Source organism: Chionomys nivalis, chromosome 9 (assembly GCF_950005125.1).
Source record: "Chionomys nivalis chromosome 9, mChiNiv1.1, whole genome shotgun sequence".
In the NCBI taxonomy this organism is placed as follows: domain Eukaryota; kingdom Metazoa; phylum Chordata; class Mammalia; order Rodentia; family Cricetidae; genus Chionomys; species Chionomys nivalis.
In genome coordinates this window covers 83632473-83655178 of record NC_080094.1, presented here as the reverse complement: position 1 = coordinate 83655178, position 22706 = coordinate 83632473, and the positions used below count along the sequence as shown (strand labels likewise).

At 39.7% G+C, this 22706-nt stretch overlaps 1 protein-coding gene across 7 annotated transcripts in view; it reads left to right on the top strand.

Moving 5' to 3' along the window:
• Positions 1 to 22706, top strand: part of Celf1 (CUGBP Elav-like family member 1) — a 69767-nt gene that overhangs the window by 35510 nt on the left and 11551 nt on the right. For 3 of the 7 annotated variants that reach the window (XM_057780992.1, XM_057780991.1, XM_057780985.1), the window contains exons 2-10: positions 2779 to 2930; positions 12964 to 13151; positions 14351 to 14433; positions 14791 to 14839; positions 16769 to 16903; positions 17548 to 17627; positions 18499 to 18660; positions 20910 to 20985; positions 22419 to 22547. In XM_057780992.1, the coding sequence (XP_057636975.1) occupies positions 2860 to 2930; positions 12964 to 13151; positions 14351 to 14433; positions 14791 to 14839; positions 16769 to 16903; positions 17548 to 17627; positions 18499 to 18660; positions 20910 to 20985; positions 22419 to 22547 (973 nt within the window). In that variant the 5' untranslated portion in view covers positions 2779 to 2859. The remainder of the gene's footprint in view (positions 1 to 2778; positions 2931 to 12963; positions 13152 to 14350; positions 14434 to 14790; positions 14840 to 16768; positions 16904 to 17547; positions 17628 to 18498; positions 18661 to 20909; positions 20986 to 22418; positions 22548 to 22706) is intronic. The other 4 variants (XM_057780988.1, XM_057780987.1, XM_057780989.1 and 1 more) reach the window with 3 other exon arrangements.

Genomic DNA, 22706 nt, shown 5'->3' with positions numbered 1-22706 from the left:
CATATATGTCTGTATGTCGGGTTCTCTGGAACTGGAGTCACAATGTGAGCCACCAAGTGGTTGCTGGGAAACAAATTCCCCCTCCTGGAAGAGCATTCAGTGCTCTTAACCACTGATCCATCTCTCTAGCCCCATAAAAGTGGGTTTTAATATAAGTATAGGACTTACAGGCCCTCCACTCCCTGTTTTCTTTTTAAAAACTTCCATTAAATGGGTTCTCCGAATTCTTTTGAATAAGAGTTCTATTTTGGGGGGCAGAATCAGTGTTTCTTAGTCAATGGCTTAATAAAAGTATTGTAAGGAGTATGTATCTTTTCATACATTGGTCAGTGCCTAATGTTTAATATTCCCATCTTTAATAGATACTATGATTCTAATTAATGTAGAGACATAATTAGAATTTGTATGTCTAATAAATTATAGGAATATAGCAACAACCAGTGGGATTCCTTATAACTTGATTCCTATTTAAATGAATTCTCAAACTAAAAAGTCTAATTTGATCTTTGACTTGCAAAATTATTTCTTGGGCCACATAAATTTTATAGCATGAAGAATGTTATCAGCTCCAGCAATTATAAGAAGAAATTGGACAGCCTGCCAGTTACTCAAGCAGTCCCGTCCAATCTGACATGACTGGTGAACTAGGCTGTGGATTATTTGTATTCTTTTCTCAGTAGATGTTTACTTGTGCTTCCTTCTTTAATGGAATTGGAAGAGTATTTCTGCTATTTCCATTTCCAAAGTTGACCTTCATATCCCAAGTTTTTGATAAATAGAAAAATTATTCTCTATTAACAGTTGTAGAAGTGGAGTAGTTCTGTGTGGACTTTAAGAGAAGACTTGACTCCTACTTTCCTAAGAAAGCAGGCGTAGATGTTAGCCATTGTTAACAGACTGCAAATTTTAAGTTACCTTGTCACGTGCTGTCCTTTCTTTTATGGTTTAGCAGTTTATTTTTGACTGTTTGAGACACTCGGGTCTTTTGTATTCCTAGCTGTCCTTGAAATTTGCTATGCAGCAGAGGCTCACCTTGTACTGATCATTCTGCCTTTATTTTCCAAGTACTGGGATTACAGGAATGTAACACCAGTCCCACTTCCTTTTACTTCTTTTATAAACTGAATATAACGTTTTTCCAAAGTTTCCTGTGTCTTGAACTGAACTTGAAGTGAAATCTTTGGTATGAGACAGCCCTAATGATAAAAATGTGCACATTCATCAGTCTTGGTTTCAGCAGCAGTGTTTTCACCCGTTGTAACTAGGGATTGAACCCATGTTGTTACACATGCTAGCTAAATTTTCCACTGGACTATTACACCCTAGGCCTGAAGGGGGGGGGGTAAGAGAATGAAGAGAGTAATCCTGCATTGCTATTTCTTTCCCCTTCTGTTTTGAATTTGTATCCTGAATAGACGGAGTTCTTTTTCATTATTTTTCATTATTACCACCTTTTTTTGTTTGTTTCATTAGGAAGGTTAACAGATGTTGGGAGTAGTGGTGTATGCAGAGACAGGTGGATCTCTGAGTTTGAGACTAGCTCAGTCTACCTAATGAGTTCCAGGATAGATACCCAGAGTGATATAGTGAGACCCCATCGAAAAAAATAAAAGATCAGAAGAAAACTGAAAAAAAAAATTTATCTACTAGTATTCTATTAAGAATGAGACAGAGCCAGGCGGTGGTGGTGCACACCATTAATCCCAGCACTCGGGAGGCAGAGGCAGATGGATCTCTGAGTTTGAGGCCCCCCCACAGAGCGAGTTCCAGGACAGGGTTCAAAGCTATGCAGAGAAACCCTGTCATGAAAAACCGGTAGGTAGGTAGGTAGATAGATAGCTATGCAGAGAAACCCTGTCTTGACAGACAAACGGATGGATGGGTTAGATACATAGATGGATAAATAGATTAATTAATTTATTTATATAAAAGAATGAGACAGAATATTTCTATTTTCATTTCTGGCAAGTTAAGATTGAGAATTAGTAAAGAAATTTTGCCTGTGCCCCCCTAATAAGTGATACTGAACCAGAGTTTTTTTAAAGACTTGTCCGATGAGCAACTGATTTATCACTTTACCCTCAACACTATTTAAGAGAACAGGGCTATTCCCTCAAAAATAGTTTGGTGAACAACAGGGTTTACATGGCCAGTTTGACAACAGCTTATTTCTGGTCTGCTTCTGTTGGCTTTACTGTTCCTTTTGCGACTGTTCTGGGATTAATTTGGACTCAAGAACTGTGCTCATTGCTATCTTTGACACATGGAAACTAAATTTAAAACCAAGGCCAACAACCCAATTCTTTAAAAACATATTTGGACCACATAAGGTGTGGTGAGGTGTTTTTTTTTTTTTTTTCTTGGTTGGTTACTTTGTTACTGTTGTTGTTTGTCATTTTGTTTTGCCTGTTTGCTTTTTCCTTCGGGTAATTTTAGTTTTGTGGGATCATGAATACTGATTTACAGGGAGGACTTTGGAGGATGTGAAACAAGAGTACTTCTTCTGCTTTGTTGGCTACACTATCTTCATGAATCCGACACACTATTTATCTGACAGTGCACTTAGTACTGCTTCGCCAGGGAAAATCACACAAAACAAGCCTGGTGCATCAGCACTTTCATTGTGTGCTGGGCTGAGCCTCCCTTCACATGGTCGCATCCCCATTTTAGTCCAATACTCCCTTTCCCTGCCCCTTCCCCAGACCTGCCTCTTTCTGTGGCACTTACTACTGGTTTCCCTGAGCTCCATTTCCACTTTGTGTTTTTTGTGGGGCCCAGGAAGCTAAAGCTGTGTGTATTTGTGGATCAGACAAGTGCAGCAAGTTATTATCATTGGCTTCTGAAGGGGAGAGTGAGGTGATGGCTGCGTTTAAGTTGGATTTCCTTCCAGAAATGATGGTGGATCATTGCTCTTTGAATTCCAGTCCTGTGTAAGTATTTTTGTTGTCTAATTTTTATCATAAACAGAGGGAACTGGGCTGTTTTATTGCTATTATTCGGTGAAACCGGTCCCTTAAATTAGAAAACGCATATTTAATTTTCTTAATTATTTAATCTAATTCTCATAACTGTTAATTGCCTCCCGGATGTAACTGAATTCTTTGCATGAAGGTACACTTGATGTATGATTAGCAACATCAGTTCAAGTGTGCTGGCTCTAATCTCTTTAAACAATAGTGTTTACTCATGTAACAGATTCCAAGGTGGCTTCATTGCTTGGGTTGGGTATGCAATATTAAATAATCCTTTGGGAATCGAGTATTTTGTTATTTGTTGTTTTGTTTATTTTTATTTGATTATTTACTTATTTTTATTTTTTTTGAGACAGGGTTTCATGTAACCCAGGCTGGTCTGGAACTCCCTATGTAGCCGAAGATTACCTTGAACTCCTGACCTTCCTGCTTACTGTAACTTCCTGGGTGTTGGGATTGCAGGCATGAGCCATGAAGCTCAGTTTTGGTAGGCATAGAACCCAGGGCTTTGAGTATATTAGGCAAGCACTATATCATTCTGAGCTTCTGTTCTATTTTTTGAAACAGGATCTCCCTATATATATAGCTCAGATTGACCTCATGATGTTCTGCTTCAGCTACTGAGGTACTAGGTTAATACACATGTGCCAGCATGCCCTGCTAGTTTTTAATTGCCGTACTCTGAAGCTTCTGTATGGTTATTGCTTAGTGTTGTATGTATAGTGTTATATAGTGTATTGACCTGTGAAGTATAATTCTAAACCTTAATTTTCTCCTCCTACTTCCTCACTAATTGAAAATATAGTTCAGCATGTAATTTCAGTAATACTAGGTTATCCTCACCAAAAACAAACCATAGTAAAACAAAATTGGATCAATTTTTATTGGCAGTTTGCTCAAATAAATTGTGGGTGCAGAAATAGAAGATCTTGTTAGCTAGCCAAATTGTTAGCCTGGCTCTGAATTGGGGCTATAGGAAACATGAGTTCTGAACTTCCTAGAGAAGGGTCCCATTCCCAACCCCTGATTTCCATCAAAATCTGAATTCTGTATTATTTCAGTTACCTTAACCATTTTCCCTGGTTTCATCACTTTAACCAAGTTCAAAATACCTTAGAACAAGTAAATGTACCTTTGTAGAAAGCCAAGAATGTTAGTGGGAGAACATTCCCAGTGAAAGATACTAGTGTGGATCTTTGAAGTTAGGCTCACTGTTCAGCTCACACCCCCACAGATGGGAGTAATAGCCAGGTACTTTCTGAGATAGTTTTGAGAGTCTCTAAGTTAGCCATATTGCTCTTTTGAAATGGATTATAAGCCTTCTCTATTGTACTTCAAATAGTAATTTTAGACATCTTTGTATGACAGTTCTTTATTATCAAAATGTTATTTTAGCAGTAGTTAAAAGAGCAGTTAAGTATGACTACTGAGATTCGGCGCACCAAGCATGCCCATATCTCAATTAAAATTACTAGTTAAAATTGGGAGTTTGTGGCTCATTATCTTTGCATTCTAGAAGGGTTTTGTGTGTGTGTGTGTGCGCGCGTGCTTTGTTACTGCCTGTTGAATATTCAGTTCCCTTCCCCCTGTTCTTTGGCCTTTTCTCTTTGTGCTAGAAATTAGCTTGCTGAGCAGACAAGTGTTCTGAGCTACACTCCCTCCATTCAACCTCTTTCCTTTTTCCTTTCCTTTCCATAGGGCCTTGTGTGTATCCCAGACTGGCCTCTTAACTTTCTGTGTAGGTAAGGCTGCTGAACATAGGTCCTCCTCCTTCCTGCCTTTGCCTTCTGAGCTTTGTGATGATCGCCATATGCCTTTGTTTGCAGTTTGTACAGCCCTGAAATCAGACCCAGGGTTTCCGAGTACTCCACCAACTGAACTACCAACCTCAGCCCAGGTTTCTTATCTTTGAAGAGGTTGAACCAGTCCACCATTCTACAAACTCTGGGAGAGAACCATTATCTGACACCACCTGGAACTTAAAAATCCCGATTAGTTTTTATGTTGAAGTAATGTCCAAGACTATATTTTAAGTGTGATGTCTAGTTTTTAATGTATATTTAAGTTTGAAGCAAAAGTTTGAAGTTTAATGCGGGTATTTTGAATTAATCAGAGTGGATTGTTAGTGTTTTTTTTTTTTTTTAATTTATTTATTATGTATACACATGCCAGAAGAGGGCACCAGATCTCATGGTTGTGAGCCGCCATATGGTTGCTGGGAACTGAACTCAGGACCTCCAGAAGACAATAGGTGTTCTTAACCTCTGAGCCACCTCTCCAGCCCCCAATTGTTTTGTTTTTTAAACTAAAGTCATTTGCATCTGTTTTTGTGACCCATCTTCACCAAAGCTTTGTAAAAAAAAAAAGCTAAGCTAAGTGCTTTGACTTGTTGCCCCTATTGTACAGATGAGGTACTCAGTTGAAATAGGCCAGGACTCGCTTTCTGAAGATAATTGAACTGAATACTCTTTTGTTATTGGGGAGGTACTAGATCAGATATCAATGAGTAGCTTATATTTCCATGTCCTTAGATCTACTTTCATATGAATGATATATTACTACGGAATGGAGCTTATGATGACACGTGAGTGGTGTTTGTGAGAGTTCATGCAGGTGTTGTTGGAACTAAAACCCAGGACTTTGTACGTACTGGATAAGCACTCTACCTCTGATCTACATTCCCGGCCCCAGGATAAAGAATTTCTTGAAATCGGCATATGCTTGCCACCTCTTGAATTCTTCACTAAAGCAATACTTTAAACCAGAGGTTAAGTCAGTGATTTGTGACTAAAATAATTTTGTCTGGGAATGTGATTCAAAAAATTTCACAGCACAGAAGTGGTGAGGAGCCCTGAACGCTCTAGGGAGCCCAGATAGGATTCCTGCTCTGCTCAGTGTCCTGGGTTCTTCTCTGGTCATGGTGAAGTCTTCTTCTAGCTCTGTTCATTTGCTCACACTTCAGAACACGGTATTGTCACCCAGGCGGTGGTGGCGCGGCCTGGAGGCAGAGGCCTCTGGAGTTCGAGACCAGCCTGGTCTACAGAGCTAGTTTCAGGACAGGCTCCAAAGTTACAGAGAAACCCTGTCTCGAAAAACCAAAGAAAAGGAAAGAAAGGTGGTATTCTCCAAGGGTTGGACCCTAAACCTCTAGCTCTCTCATCGATTAATCGACTTTCCTACCTTCTCTGTTTCTCAGGACTCTACTGTACAGAAAAACAGTTTTCCAAATTGTCTGCATTGGCTGTTTTTCTTTCCTGGTTTCGTGTTCTCTCTCCACCCCAATTTACTTTTTCTTCACACACACACACACACACACACACACGGAGGGAGGGAGGGAGAGAGAGAGAGTGAGTGTGTGTGTTTGGGGTCTACTTTGTAGCCCTGTAGCCCTGTAGCCCTGGTTTGCCTGGCACTCACTGTGTGGATGAGGCTAGCCTTGAACTCAGACATCTGCCTGCCTCTGTCTCTGCTAGCTTTAAAGACATGTACCACCATGCCTGGCTCATTTTATTTTTGAAACTGTGTGACTATATAGCCCAGGTTGACTTCAAACTCAAAATGCACCTACCTCTGGTTGCCCAGTAATGTGGGGCTACAGATGTGCACATTCTCAGCTGACTTGCCAGGTTTTTTGTTTTGTTTGTTTATTTGGTTTGATTTGGTGCCCCCTCCCCTCAGGGTTTCAGTCCTGACTGTCCTGGAACTAGACCAGGCTGGCCTTGAACTCACTGAGATCCACCTGTTTCTGTCTCCCTAGTGCTGGGATTAAATGTAAGTGCAACCACCGCCTGGCATTGTTTTACTTTTTAAAATAATAATAATAATTTTTTTTTAAGACAGGGTTTCTTTACATAGTCCTGCTATCCTGGAACTTGTTCTGAAGACCAGGCTGACCCTGAACTCACAGGCGCCTGCCTTTGCCTTGTAAATGCTGGTTTTAAAGGCAAGCAGCTGCGCCACCTGTCCTGCCTGGTATTTTTTAAGAGAAAAATGTAATTTTTTAATTTAAGATTTAGAATAGCAAGAGAGTGGTAGTATGAATCTGTAATCCCAGCAATTGGGAGCTTCAGGCTACAGAAAAAGAATCAGGAGTTCAGGAGATTTGCTAAATGATTTGTTGACTGTCTAGTATTTTCACTTGTTTAGTATTATTCTCCAAGGCAGATTGTTGCTCAGTCTTCCATAGAACCAATATAATGGTGGTGTTGGTGTTGTTTTGATTTGTGTGGGTGGCTGTTTTCTGAGAGGAGCGTCTGGAAGGAGATAATTGCAAAATAAAACCTTAACACTTTCTCAAACCTTCGGGAAGACAACTACTTCACAATTAGATTGTTAGTTACGCTGTTAAAGGATGTTGACTTAGAAACCTTTGTTGATAAGCTTTTTCTAGCACCTAGTGACAAGTCACTATCCATACTAAAATTATTTCCACATATCATACACATTTTCTGTCTTGTTTTCTCTAGAGAAACACCTGGAACATAATATGGACTCCTTTTTCTAAAGTCCTTGAAATTTGCATGTATTTCTCTTCCCCCTTTTCCATAGCACTGTATTTATATAATCTGGGGGGACTTGTTGAGACTGGATGATGGTTAAATTTTGAATATAATATGGGTTTATGCTTGCTAAAAAGGTAAATGGATTGTTGTCTGAAAATTTTTTCTGTTATCCGCAAAGTGAAATTAACTAATAATGACAGGTGAGTGACAAAATGAATAATGAAAGCTTTTGAAAATTATTGGGCCGTGTGTGTGTGTGTGTGTGTGCGTGCATGGTTGTGATTGATGGTGTGAGTGTGCTTTATCTACCTCTGTGAGTGCATGTGGAGGACAGAGGTTGATGTTAAGATGTCTTCCTCTTATCTCTTCACCTTATTCTTGGAAAGTCTCTTGCAGAATCGAAAGTTCATTCAGCTAGACTGACAAGGTTAGTGAACCTTGGAATCCATCTGTCTGTCCTCCAGGGTTGGGGGTCACAGTAGTGTTTCATCATAAAGAAGTGATCCATGTCCATCTTTTTACATGGGTATTAGGATCTGAACAGCCAGCACTCTAGTTAGTGACTGGGTCATTTCTTCAGTCTTCTTAGCCCCCCCCCCCCCCTTGTCATGCTGGGGATTGAACCTTGGTTCTCAGCAGACTAGGCAAGTACTCTACCTGGAGATATTAATCTCTAAGGAAATGAAAGTTTATTTATTTACTTATCTACTCATCTATTATCATCTATTTTTCTTGCCTATCTACTTATCTGTTTATTTTATCTGTTTTGTGGTGCTGGGAACCATACTCAGTGCCTTAGGAATGCTAGGAGAGTCCTGAACTCAGTCTTTGTCCTCAGGTGCTTTTTAATGCAATGATTGCCTACTTAATTAAGGACAGCATTCACACTAAAAGTATACGTGCAAGGAAAATGGAAGACTGCCTACTGCTCATCCCATCACATCAGTGGCAGTTGAGAAAGTTTGAATCTCCTTATTCTGAATATTTATTCATTTATGTGATTGCTTCTTTCAGTTTTTAAATTTCTAGCTGACACTGTCAGTTTCCTTTTTAACTGTTTCCAAGAGATCCAAGGAAATGTCCAAGAAAAAAAAATCTTAAAAATTAAATCTTTTATTTTTACATTTATTTATTTAGTATTGTGTGAAGGTCAAAGGAAAACTTACAGAAATTGGTTTGGAGTGGATACTCTCTTATGTGTAAATTCCAGGGATTGAACTTGGATGCTCTGGCTGGACATCAAGTGCTTTTACCCACTGAGCGCCCCCCCCTATACTTACACACACCACACCACACACTGCTAACATTTTTTAATAAATTTCTTTGTGCGTGTATGTGTATAAGCAGTGTATGGTGTGAGTTGGTTCTCTCCTACTATGTGAATTCTGGGAATTGAACTTAGGGTGGTGGTAGGTGCCTTTACCTACTGATACCTAAAAGATACTTAATCAAATGAATTAGTATTTTGGAGACAGGATCTCACTGTGCAACTCTGGCTGGTCTAGAACCTAACAGAGATTGGTCTGCTTTTACTTTCCCCTACTGAGTGCTGGGATAAAGACCTGTGCATACCATGCTTGTGTAGGTTAGAGGACAGCTTGTGGGAGTAGCTCTCTCCTCCTCTGTGTGGGTTCTGAGATCAGACTCAGGCTGTCAGGCTTAGCAACAATGACTTTTATCCACTGAGCCATATCATTAGCTTTTTTCTCTTACCATTGTTTGCTTATTCGTTTGTTTGTTCATCTATCTCTTTCTTCAGTCTTTAAAAAAATTCTTGTTAGGGCTAGAGAGGTTAAGAGAGTTTGCCGCCCTCCAGAGGACCCAAGTTAAGTTCCTTGCACCTATATCTTTTGCCTTCCTGGAGCATCCATACATGGAACAAAAATAAATCTTAATTTATGTATATAAATAAAAATAAAGATTTTTTTGTTTCCAAATTAGCATAAAATGATGGGTTTTATTTTGGCATTTTCAGACATGTACAGTTACTTTTTATTTGTTATACCATGCTTTTATTTACCAATGTATACCATGTCTAACAGTGTATTGCTCTATATAAGTTAAGTGCCCAGTGTTTATTGGAAGCAGGAATAAGTCAGTAAATGATTGTAATTCATGATTGCTATAGGTCCTCTCTGAAAGTTTGAAGCACCTAGATAGTGCCTTTCAAAGTGGTGGACTGCCTATCCTTCACTCCATTGTAAATTATAGTAAAAAAAAAAATCTTTGAAAAAATTAAATGCAGCCGGGCAGTGGTGATGCACACCTTTAATGCCAGCACTCAGGAGGCAGAGGTAGGTGAATCTCTTGAGTTTGAGGCTAGCCTGGTCTATAGAGTAAGTTTCAGGACAGCCAGGGCTATGCAGAGAAACCCCATCATGGAAATAAATAATTAAAAGATAATACACAAACTTATTTTGTATTTGTTATCAATTTTAATAGATCTGTAATGGCTTAATCTGATTTCTGTGAAAAAGGAATGCTTAAAGATTAAGTTTGAAAGTTGCCTGTGGATCTCTAAGTTGTGGTTCACATAGCACTGACCTAGACAGTTCCTAGGGGTACTTAGTTGGTATACAAAAGGGAAAGATTGGTTTATGGAGGGGGGTACACTTGAAGAAATAGAGAAGAATTTGAAACTGGTCCTTTATGGCCCATACATAGTCTCAGGCACTAGGGAGTCAAAGTGTCCATGACCAGCCATGCTCTACAGCAGTGGTTCTCAACCCTCCTAATGCTGCGATGTTTTAATACAGTTCCTCACGTTGTGGTGACCCCCAGCCATAAAATTGTTTTCATTGTTATTTCATAACTAATTTTGCTACTGCTATGAATTGTAATGTAAATATCTGTGTTTTCCGATGGTCTTAGGCGACCCTGTGAAGGGTTGTTCAATGCCTCCTCCTCCTCCCACCAGCAGTCATGACTCTCAGGTTGATGACCACTGTTGTACTGAGTAAGTGCAGGGCTATCCTGGGCAACTTAGTGAGACTGGCTAAAAGTAATAAGAAGACATACAATCTAATAGCAGAGGACTTGCCTAGCATGTAATTAGAATCAGTCCTCCCAGTATATATCCCTCCCCCCAAAATGAGGATGAGGTAGAGTATTTGGACAGAAAGGGGTTTGTCTAGAATCCTGATTTTCTACTGGTTTTAGATAAGTTGTAATTTGTGTATATTAACCATGCTTAGGACAAGCCCATTGAGTTGCAGCTTCTAATGTAATATAAATGAATAAGCCTTTGTCTCTGCAGAAAGAGCCATTAGCTTATTATTGAAACCTATCCTGAATACCATTGGCATTCTGTTATTCTTCTCTGCAATAGAAACATTATGAGAGATTAGCAACATTTTAATAAAACGCTACTAAAGCTGATAAAGTTTTTAGGGTCATGTTGTAAGAAATGACACCTGTCATTTCACTGCTTAATGGTAGCTTTTTTTTAATCATGAAAGCCTGGTTTCTTTTGGGACAGTAAGGTTAAAAAACTAAAAACTCGTTATTATTCTTTGTCTTCTTTGCACTTCCTCCTGTCCTGTCCTTTCTTGATTTTTCTCTGTAGCCTTGCTTTCATGACTGCCTCAGCTTTCCTAGTGCTGGACGGAATACAGGTGTATACACAAGCCTCCACCATCCACAGTTTTAAATTGACGTCATAAAGGAAAGCAAATAAGACAGTTTATTCCAAAGTAGTTTTTCAGCATATGTGTTGTGTATATATATACCCATACCCATGTATGGAAGTGTGAGGGGCAGCGGGTATTTTCTATATCACTCTCTACTTCATGATTTATTTTCCAATTTAATTAATTTATTGAGACCTTACAAAATAGCCTTGACTGACCAAGAGCTTGCTGTGTAGATCCCAAGTTCTGGAATAAAAGGTGTGCTCCTCCATTCCTGACTGCTCCCTCTTTCTTTCTTTCTTTCTTTCTTTCTTTCTTTCTTTCTTTCTTTCTTTCTTTCTTTCTTTCTTTCTTTCTTTCTTTCTTTCTTTTTCTTCTTCTTCTTCTTCTTCTTCTTCTTCTTCTTCTTCTTCTTCTTCTTCTTCTTCTTCTTCTTTTCTCTCTCTCTCTCTCTCTCTCTCTCTCTCTCTCTCTCTCTCTCTCTCTATTTATTTAGAGATGGTGTCTCTCACTGAACCTCTAGCTTGTCAGTTAGGCTAGACTTGACTAGGCAGGCAAGTCTGCAGGAGCCTCTTGTCTGTTTCCAGGGTTGGTATGCCAGGCTTCTATGGATGCTAAAATTCCACACTCTATCCTTGTACTTGCATTTTATCTCTGAATCATCTCCCTGTTTGTTTCCAAAATAACTTTTTTTAAAAAAATATTTATTTATTATGTATACAATATTCTGTCTGTGTGTATGCCTGCAGACCAGAAGAGGGCACCAGACCCCATTATAGATGGTTGTGAGCCACCATGTGGTTGCTGGGAATTGAACTCAGGACCTTTGGAAGAGCAGGCAATGCTCTTAACCTCCGAGCCATCTCTCCAGCCCCTCAAAATAACTTTTTAAGAGGATAGCTTGGCCAGGCAGTGATGGCTCACGCTTTAATCCCAGTACTTGGAAGTCAGAGGCAAGCAGATCTCTGTGAGTTTGAAGCCAGCCTGGTGTAAAGAGTGAGTTCCAGTATTAGTAGGACCACACAGAGAAACTCTCTCTCGAAAAACAAAAGAAGGGGACAGCTTGATTCTATGGTGATTGTATGATCAATCATAGGAAGTGATAGCCATCCCTTTGTTGTTGTTTTGAAACACATTCTCATAGCCACATCTGGCTTCAAATCTCTGTAGCCAAGTTCTGTCTGTATTCCTGGTACTCCTGTCTTCCTCCCAAATGTCGGGAGTGTGAGTCTGCTCCACTGCACCCACGTATAATAGCTGTGCATCTGTTCTAATATCTGCTTAAAGGGATGCTGTCTGTCTTTATGTTAGAATCCTGAATCTTACCTGGAATCATTAATCCTTTGTTGCTATACAGACATTTAGAAATCCTAGCAGGTAAATTACTTGCCCCATAAGCCTAGAACCAAGAACCCACATAAAAGTGAAAGGATAGAACTGACTCCAAAAAGTGATCCTCCAACCTCTGCACATATGCTGTGACTTGTGGATATCCATATATCTACAAGCAAATAATAAGATTTAAGAAAAACTAAATTTATTATATTTAGCTGTACTCAAATATTATTAAGCTTGTCTATCTTTGGGAGCTTCACTTTTTCAGTTCTGAGAATTTTTATATGGTAGACAAGGCAAAAGTGGCATTGCCAGTTTTTTTAAAGTTCAGTATGTCTTAATCAGAATGGCAAATTTAGTTTGATATATAGTAAAGTGGACAAACTAGAATTCAGATAAATTAAATGAAAGTGGTAAATGAAGTAGATTTTCTCCTTCTATTTTCAGAAAGTACTCAAATCTTTAGGGGGAAAAAAAACCCTTCTGGTACACAATATATATAACCTATCCCTTTATCTCATGCAGCTCAAAGAAAATGAACGGCACCCTGGACCACCCAGACCAACCAGATCTTGATGCTATCAAGATGTTTGTGGGCCAGGTTCCCAGGACCTGGTCTGAGAAGGACTTGAGGGAGCTTTTTGAACAGTATGGTGCTGTCTATGAAATCAACATCCTAAGGGATAGGAGCCAAAACCCTCCTCAGAGCAAAGGTGAGATGTTTTTATTTTTATTATGGTTCATATATGTGGTGGTCAGTGGATAAGTTGAAATTAGATTCTCTCCATTATGGGAGTCACAGACATTGAACACTAAGATTAGATTTGGCAGGAGTGCCTTTACCAGCAAGCACTTTTACTCATTGAGCAGGCTTGCCGGCTGGGGTTTCTAGTAGTTTAATGCAGTGCAAATAACTAGGCTTCAATATTTTTGTTTTTGTTTTTGCCAGTGTTTTGTTTTGTTTTTTGGCTCTTGGGTTTGTTGTTTTTTGAGACAAGTTTCTCTGTAACAGCCCTAACTGTCCTGGAACTCCCTCTAAACCAGACTGGCCTCAAACTAGCAGAGATCCGCCTGCCTCTGTTTCTCAAGTGCTGGAATTAAAGGCGTGCACTACCACCACCCAGCTATTTGTTTGTTTTAAAAGTGGGTCTCTCTGTGTTAGTTCTGACTGACCTGGAACTTGCTATGTAAATCAGGCTGGCCTTGACCTCAAGAACTCCTTCTTCTGTTTTCTGAGTGTTGGGATCAAAGGCACGTACCACTCCCAAGTTGGGTGTTATTTTTAATTCCTATAATATACTATATATCCGCTCGTTGTCAGGGTATTTCTGTGGTTGTATGGGGGAAGGCGTTCTTTTTTTAGCTATATTTTTTAATCCAAAAAGATGATTTGTAAGGTGCTCAGATGTGTCTCATTTGATCTAGGAATGGAATGCTTGAAATAGTAAGTAAATTAGCACGTGAGGTTTTTTTGTAAGATGCTACAGAACGCCTTACAAGGTAGTTGATCAACTGAGAAGGGCTTAATGTAGGGAATACGTTGGTAGTAGCCTACAAAGTAGATATGGAAAGAAAAGTTAGACTCTTCAAGAGATCACAGCAGCAGGTGCATTTGGCCCTGATGGGTGGTGGTGGTGCTGCTGCTGCTGCACACCTTTAATCTTATCACTGGGGGATAAAAGCAGGTAGATCTCTGAATTTGAGGCCAACCTGCTCCACGGAGTGAGTTCCAAGGCTACACAGAGACCTTGCTTCAAAAAATAAAGAAAAAAAAAGTAATGCCCTTTTCCTCCTCTTGAGTTTTAATAAACTCTTTTCTCTCTTGAAGTTCTGCAGTAGTATGGTGATAGAAATGTAAGAATTGTCTGTTTTTAAGGCACTGATTTGATTTTATAAAATCTTTTTTATTCAGGGTGCTGTTTTGTTACATTTTACACCCGTAAAGCTGCATTAGAAGCTCAGAATGCTCTTCACAACATGAAGGTCCTCCCTGGGGTAAGAGGCTCTTAAAAGTAAAAATGGCATTGTTTCCATTTTTGTGCATAGGACATGCTTGTGCCTGTCAAGCACATAGTGGAAAGCATTTTGGAGAAAAGGTAATTGCTGTGAAAAGGAGACTATGAAGGGAACATTTCAGAGATCAACCAAAGTTGTCCTCGCCGCCAACAGTCTTGCATATTTTAAGTTTATGATTCACGTTCTGTCTATTCTTGTATTTTGTAAGATCATTGGGCAGCGATGAGTTCAGAGAATTCTAAAGGCTGTTGTTTTGGCATACCCCTTTAGAGTCTTTTTAATTTTAGGAAGGCGCTAATGGGTTTGGAGAATAATACCAGTGGGTTTCCTTTTTAGATGCATCACCCTATACAGATGAAACCTGCTGACAGTGAAAAGAACAACGGTAAGTAAGCAAGCACATCAAGGCTGCTCTACATGAGGTTTCTTTTTTTTTTTTCCCCCTGTTGGCTATTCGTAAGATATTTTTAATGAATTGTGCTATAAAAGTCTCCTTTGAGCTGGGTGGCGGGGTGGTAGTACACACTTTTAATCATGGCACTTGGAAGGCAGGGGCAGGTGAATCTCTTGAGTTTGAGGCCAACCTGGTTTATAGAGCAAACTAGGACAGTCAGGGCTGTTGTTGATGAAAAACAAAACAACAGGTCTCCTTTGTCTCAATTATGATAAATAAGTGAGAAAAATAGAGTTAATAGAAATACTGCATATTAGGATGAATTAGCCAGGTGCAGGAGTATACAATGTAGTTTGAATTATTTAGGAGTTCGAGGCCAGGTTGGGCCACGTGAGACCATCTCTCAAAAACAGTCAGATTCACAAACAGAAAACCTAGGATTCTTATGGACAGGGTTTAAAAGGAAAGTGGAGCAGCTGGAAAGGAGACTTGCTAATGCTTTAGGACAGAACTTCCTGAGCTGAGCAGGGACAAGGCCACGGTCAGGACAGTTGCCAGGATACTGCAGCCCAGCAACAGGCTACTTTGGAGCTGGGGATGAACTCAAACTTAAAACATCATCTGCAGAAGCAAATTATAATGGCAGCCAGAAAAATTGAAGTTGATGGTGGTCAGAAAGCTCTACAAATAATCCTTGTTTCACTCCCACAACTGAATGCTTCAAGAAAATGAAAGTCTGACTAGTTTATGAGTTAAACAAAAAGTTCAGCGGGAAGCTCAGAGACTTTGTCCCAAAACAGCTTGGAAAAACATATGTAGAAAATGGCAGACTGTCTCAGGGGTTACTGACAGACAGCTATGCTTGGTGCCTTCTTGAGTGAAATTGTGGAAATTATGCAGATTTCTCAGTGGAATACACTTAAAATTGAATGGCAAATGGGTCATTAAGGTTTATTTAGTCAAAATACAACAGAACAATGCTGTAAAAAGCTCAGAGGCTAGAATGTTAATTTTGAATTCTCAAGAGTTTCAGTTAGAAACATAAATGACCCAGCACTCAGGAAACAGAGGCAGGAGGATCTCTGAGTTTGAAGCCAGCCTAGTCGATATAGCAAGTTCCAGGACATCCAGGGCTACATAGAGAGATCCTGTTTCAAAAAAAGAGGGGCGGGGGAGGGAAGGCAGACAAACAGACATTAATCATTGACGTTCACAGTTTAAGGGAGAATTTTAAATGTCGGAAAAGAAAAGTAGGAAGTTCCCACCGAAGAGACTTCTGCTCCCTGTTCACATCAAGTGTGAGAACTTTCTCCTGGTATTGCTAGAAGGAAGCACACATGACAAAATGCAAGAAACTTTTGCATTTTTATACCTATAAGATTAGCCTTTGAGGTAACCTGGCTATCTTTCTATTATTAATCAAACAGATTGGTGAAATAACTTGAACAAGAGCACAAATTGTCCATATTTTATGCAGATGCTTCCATATATATATAATTTTAAGTTACCATTGTTGTTACATAGTTATGTATATAACTATATCAGGTTATATAGTTTTATGCCATTGATATGAAATTATGGAAGAAATGTGTCTTAGAATCTGCAAGATGATCTGGGTAATGGTGGCACAGCGCACACCTTTAATCCCAGCACTTGGGAGGCAGAGGCAGGGTGATCTCTGTGAAATTGCTCCCAGCCTCGTACGCAGAGTGAATTTCAGGACAGCCAGGGCTACAAAGAGAAACCCTGTCTCAAAACAAGAGGGGTGGGTAGGGAGGAAAGGGAAGGAGGGGGGGGGAGAAGAAATCTGTGAGGTGGATGATATGCGACATGACCAGGGTTCCAGCCCTTTGGCTCTTGACTCTATACTATCTGCCTTTTAGTGATGATATCCAAGATTTTTGTGTTTTACTCTTTTAGCTGTGGAAGACAGGAAGCTGTTTATTGGTATGATTTCCAAGAAGTGTACTGAAAATGACATCCGAGTCATGTTCTCTTCATTTGGACAGATTGAAGAATGCCGGATATTACGGGGACCTGATGGCTTAAGCCGAGGTGGTACATTTTTATAGCTTTTAAAAAAGATTCTTGCCTTAAATTACAGTATCTTATTTAAATGGACTAGGGAATGACAGATGAAACCAGCATAGAAGACGAGATTGGCCTTGTCTTTCCTCTCACCAGTTGCTCCCTTTTGTTTTCCTCTATTCTTTCCTGTTGTTGTTTTTGGAGACAGAGTTTCTCTGTGTAACCCTGATGGTTGTCCTGGAACTTGCTTTGTTTTGTAGACCAGGCTGACCTCAGACTTGTCTCTTCCCTCCAGAGAGCTGGGATTAAAGGTGTGTGCCACCATGCCCAAACCAGTTGGTCACTCTTGTATTCTCCTAGTCCTGTTTAAGGAGTTCTGTCTTCTCAATTTCTCTTGACTGCTGAGGATATTAATGTCCTAAATGGAACCATTTTCTCCTTGGATTTGCTGTTTAGCATGAACTGGGATTCTTCTCCTTCAATCATGCTTTCCTATTTGTGGTTCCTTTGTAGCACTTAGTGCGCTATCGACATCTGTTACTGTACCAGTTTGTGAAACCCTGTAAAGTAATCAAACTTGATTGCTAACATGGTAGTTAATACACAATAAGTTAGACGTTTAGTCAATGTCTGATAAATCTCTAAATGAATATTGATTATTTCCTTGCCAGGTTGTGCATTTGTGACTTTTACAACAAGAACCATGGCACAGACAGCTATCAAAGCAATGCACCAAGCACAAACCATGGAGGTAAGGAGCAGACAGCTGGAAGAGGAGAAAAATCCTTTACCTGCCTGACAAACCTATCGAAGTCTAGCAACATGTACAACACCGGATCACCCTGAAACTCAAAACATAATCACTCTACCTTAAAGTCTGAAATATTAAGTTTAAGATCATGGAGCTCAGTGGTTTGGAACACTTAATGATCTTGCAGAGGACTTGTGTTTGATTCCCAGCATCCACATGGTAGCTCATAACCATCTGTAACTATAGTTGCGAGGGTATTCAACACCCTCTTCTAGCTTCCTTGGGCACCATAAATCCATGTGGTGCACATGAATACCGTAGGGAAAACACTCATACGTATAGAAAAGTAAATCTTTTAAAAGCTAACATATTAGAGCCAGATATGATGAATGCTTATAGGTGATTCAGGCTAAGACAGGAACACTTGGGACTCAGTAGCTAAGAACCAATTTTAGGAACATGGTAAGACCTCCCTGTTTTAAAAATAATAAACAGAAAATGATTATTTGAAATAGTATTTTGCCATTGCTATCTATCAAAAAAGTCATTTGAGGGTGGTATAAATTATAATACAGCCTTCATATCAACCAAAAGGATGACTTCCACCCCCAACCCCAGAGAAAATTTTGTTGTTTTCATTTTCTGTGTGTGTGTGTCCCCGTGTGTTCATCCGTCACTATGTGTTCCTGTCCATCCACAGCATGCATATAGAAGTCGGGACAATTTGTAGGGGTTGGTTTCCCTTCCACTCTGGGATTTGAGGATCAAATTCAGGTCATCAGGCTTGGCAATAAGTAATTTTTTACTCACTGCACCATTTCCCTTGCCCCTAAAGAAGGAATTTGACCATTTGGTTTCGATGTTTTCATAGGGTTGCTCATCACCCATGGTGGTCAAGTTTGCTGACACCCAGAAGGACAAAGAACAGAAGAGAATGGCCCAGCAGCTCCAGCAGCAGATGCAGCAGATCAGTGCAGCATCTGTGTGGGGAAACCTGGCTGGTCTGAACACTCTGGGGCCCCAGTACCTAGCAGTGAGTTGTGTGGTTTGCTTTCTGCAGACTGTGCAAGCTCCCAGCTGTTTCTTCTGCTGTCTCTAGCTGTCATTTGCAACTTGGCACGTAGAGATTCTGTGTAGAAGTTTAGGCAGTGTCATTTAAGTCAGTCATGCCTGTCTCCATTATGGTTTAATCTTGAGGATTTTCCTACAATTAAAGTGAAAGTATGATTTTATTTTTTTTGAAAGTATGATTTTAATATAAATATTTATAAATGTCTCTTGTTTCCCTGCCTCCAAGAGATATCCATAAAAAAAACTTCGCCATTCACTATCATTTTCCGTGTCTCTCTCTACAAGATGTAGTAGGGAGCATCCTTTTTTTTTTTTTTTTTTTTTTTTTTTTTTGGATTATCAAGACCAGGGTATCTCTATATAGTAACTCTGGTTGTCCTGAAACTCCCTCTGTAGACCAGGATCATGTGGATCTCAGAGATAACCTGCCTCTGCCTCCAGAATGCTAGGATTAAAGGCGTGGGCCACCACCACTCAGCTCATCAGTCTTTTATTGAGTCTTCCCTAAAAGTATGATAAATGTATCTTTGAGCAGACTAAAAGATCCCGAGATTAAAATGGATACTATTAAATGAGAAATATAGGTACGTATTTGTTGCATTTGCCAAATTGTAAATTAATTGATTTCTCTGTTAATGACTTTTAGTTATAGAGTCTAAAAGTAGATCCAGCTAATCTATTAATTAGATTATAGTGAATAATAATCTCACAGGGAATTATTAGAATTGTGAGACACAAAGGAAAAGACATCTTTAACATATTAGAACATGACTATAGTTCAGTGTTTGGGAGCCCATGGCAGGAAGATCATGAGTTCTAGGTCACCACCCTGTGATGTACAGTGAGTTCCTGGCCATACTGAAATCTTGTCTCAGAAAGAGAAGGTGAAACCTTAAATCTGTGTGGATAGTTTGGAAGTGCACATAAAGGCATAACTAATGGCAGTCATTCATTCCTCATTCTTTCAAATACTGATTCTGTATGGAAACAGGAAAGATAATATTTCTCTTGGCCCATACTGAGTTCTAGTTAACTTGATAATCGTTGGTTTCCATATTTCTAAGATTTCCAAACTACTAATTTATTCTAACTAGTATATCTTTAAAATTAGATATGAAAGCCAAGTGGTGGTGGCACATGCCTTTAATCCCAGCACTCGGGAGGCAGAGGCAGGAGGATCTCTGAGTTCAAGACCAACCTGGTCTACAGAGTGAGTTCCAGGACAGGCTCCAAAGCTACAGAGAAACCCTGTCTCAAAAAACAAAACAAAGTAGATAGGAAAAAGGTAAAAGATTGTTGTGTATATTCCAGTAGATTGAATTATTTCTTAGAACTGGAAACATTGTTTATAAGTTGAGAGATACTGCAGTTTTCCACCAGAATAATGCTTTGAAAATGATTTCTTGCCAGATGTGGTTGTGCATGCCTTTAATCCCAGCACTAGGGGACAGAGAGACGGCTCTCTGAGTTTGAGGCCAGCCTGGTCTTTATAGTGAGGTCTAGGACAGCCAGAGCTACATAAAAGAAAGGCCGTCTCGACTCCACACATACATGCACACGCCAGAAATAACACAATGCGATACAGTGTGATAATTGAGACTAGTTAAGTGGAAAGCTGGATGTAGTTGTGTATACCTTTAATCTCAACGCTGAGAAGGCAGAGAGACAGGTGGATCTCTAAATTTTGGGCTAGTCTGGTCTACATAATGAGTTTGAGACCAGCCAGGGCTACATAGTCTGAACCTGTCTCAAGCACACAACAACGTAATAATAAAATAAACGTAATGGTTGTAACGTAAAGAACATGTTGTGTTGGCCTCACTTGGAGACCATGGGAGAGAAAGAAAGAAACTAGAAAATAGCCTATAACCCATAAGGTGTGCTAATGCTTAGTTCTAGTTTATTTCTCTCTGTTCCTTTTGTTCTTTGCTGTGCTGTATTCTGCTGCCCAGAGACTGAAGCTTAACTCACTCTCCAGTGAGCAGTCTCCTGGACTCGGGCTTTAGTTTGTGTGCTCTTGTCAGGTGTAGTCATCAGCCTTGCACTTCTGTCTGTTGGCTTAGGATCTTGTCTTTTACTTTCCTCTCTCTGGGGACCTCTGCACTCTTGCTTTGCTTTGCTTTGCTTTGCTGTGCTGTGCTGTAGAGTTATCCCAGATGCAGAACCAGCCCTCACTCTCACTCTTGTTCTGTTTTTTGGTGTAATGTCTAGCTTTATTTGCAGCTCCTTCAGCAGACTGCCTCCTCTGGGAACCTCAACACCCTGAGCAGCCTTCATCCAATGGGAGGTAAGTGTTTGACTGCTGAAGAGGAGCAGCAGTGCACGGCCAACCTACAGCTGCCTCAGTCTGAGTTTTGCACCATTTCTGCCAAAACTTTTTCACTCATTACATATGGTAACTATCTTAGCACTCAAAATTTCTTGTCTCTATTAATGTAGCCCTGTTGTTAGTTGATGCTGCATTGCTCTTTTGTTGTCTGGTAAATTTTATTCTAAGTCACTGTTGGGGAAGGAAATTGACCAAGAACCCTTAGGGACCATCCAGGGTTAGGCCGTTCAGATGCAGAAAAACCTCTCGAGAGCCCTATATAATAAAGTAACATTCAGTGACTTTGTGTAAAACCTTATCAAAGCTGCTAGAACTCAGGAGCTTTTGTGTTTCTAAATTCATGCTGTTGTTATTGTTGTTCTTAAGATACATGAAACCCTGTGTTGAAAAAAAAAATGCATGGAAAATGTAAATTATAAATAACATGGTTTATAGCAAAATGAAGAGGCAGAATGTGAGTAGTCCCACAGCAGCCTATGCCTGTGCAGTGGGGTAGAACTAAGCATATATGTTAAGAGAGAGGGGGCATGTTTAATGAAGTGCATTTTGAAGTTTTAGTAGTGATTGGTTTTGTCCTAGGGAATTTAGTTTTCTGTTTTGGGGAAATTAAGTTGTAATGTATGGTGTTTTTACTTTCAATTTCCTGTCCTGATAGATATATGTCTATCCTCTAGTAAGACACCTTACAAAATCCACAACACAATTCAAATTTTTGGACTTTATTTAGTTTTTTTCGAGACGGGTTTTTCTATATAGTCAAATTTGTTCTTGCTGTTACCAAGGTTTTACTTAGAATTCTTTTCCTCACATTTTTTTCTACCTTCTGATGATTAATTTACTGTTAAAGTAGAAGTGTTTTCTTTATTCATTCTCTTGTTACTGTTCTTATTGTTACTAGCATGGAGCTTTCTAGATCTGTTTCCTGCCTCTTTAGTGCACTTCTGTGTATGTAAGAGGGACTTTTTTACTATAGCTTTTGGCACTGTTCCTTTGAGCTCCTGGCCCCGTAACAGATCACAGGTTTACTCCTCATTCAGTTTTGCCTACCTCAGTATTATTGTTCATTTGAAGTGCTATTGCTATTGGATTAGCAAGCTCTTCTCTAAGGAAGTGGCTATAAATTTTTCTCCATTTCTCCCTGCTGGAGAGAGAACCCAGGGCCTCGTGTGTGGTAACATGTGCTATACCACTGAATTAGAATCCCAGCGTTTTAAAGTTTCTTACTGAATGACAGATCTTTTGAAGTTATATAGTATATTATGGAAAATATAGAAAATAAGTATATTCTTACATAGAATAGTTCCTCTTTGTCTGGGACCATTTTCAGGCATTGCTGAAGTTAATGTTGGCCACCTACTCTGCTGGCTGATGTCTTTTTCTGGATATTGCAGGGTTAAATGCAATGCAGCTACAGAATTTGGCTGCACTAGCTGCTGCAGCTAGTGCAGCTCAGAATACACCAAGTGGTACCAATGCCCTCACTACATCCAGCAGTCCCCTCAGCGTCCTCACCAGTTCAGGTAAGGGGCAATAGGGAGCTTTGTGTTCCTTGGACAGATCTCTGAAGTCAGAGACTAAGGGCAGGGGCATGGCATTTTAGAAGGGAATTAACAAATATCCAGTTGGATTGTATTAGGAATGAAGATTCAGAGTTCTTCGTCTTGGTGTCTTCCTCTACC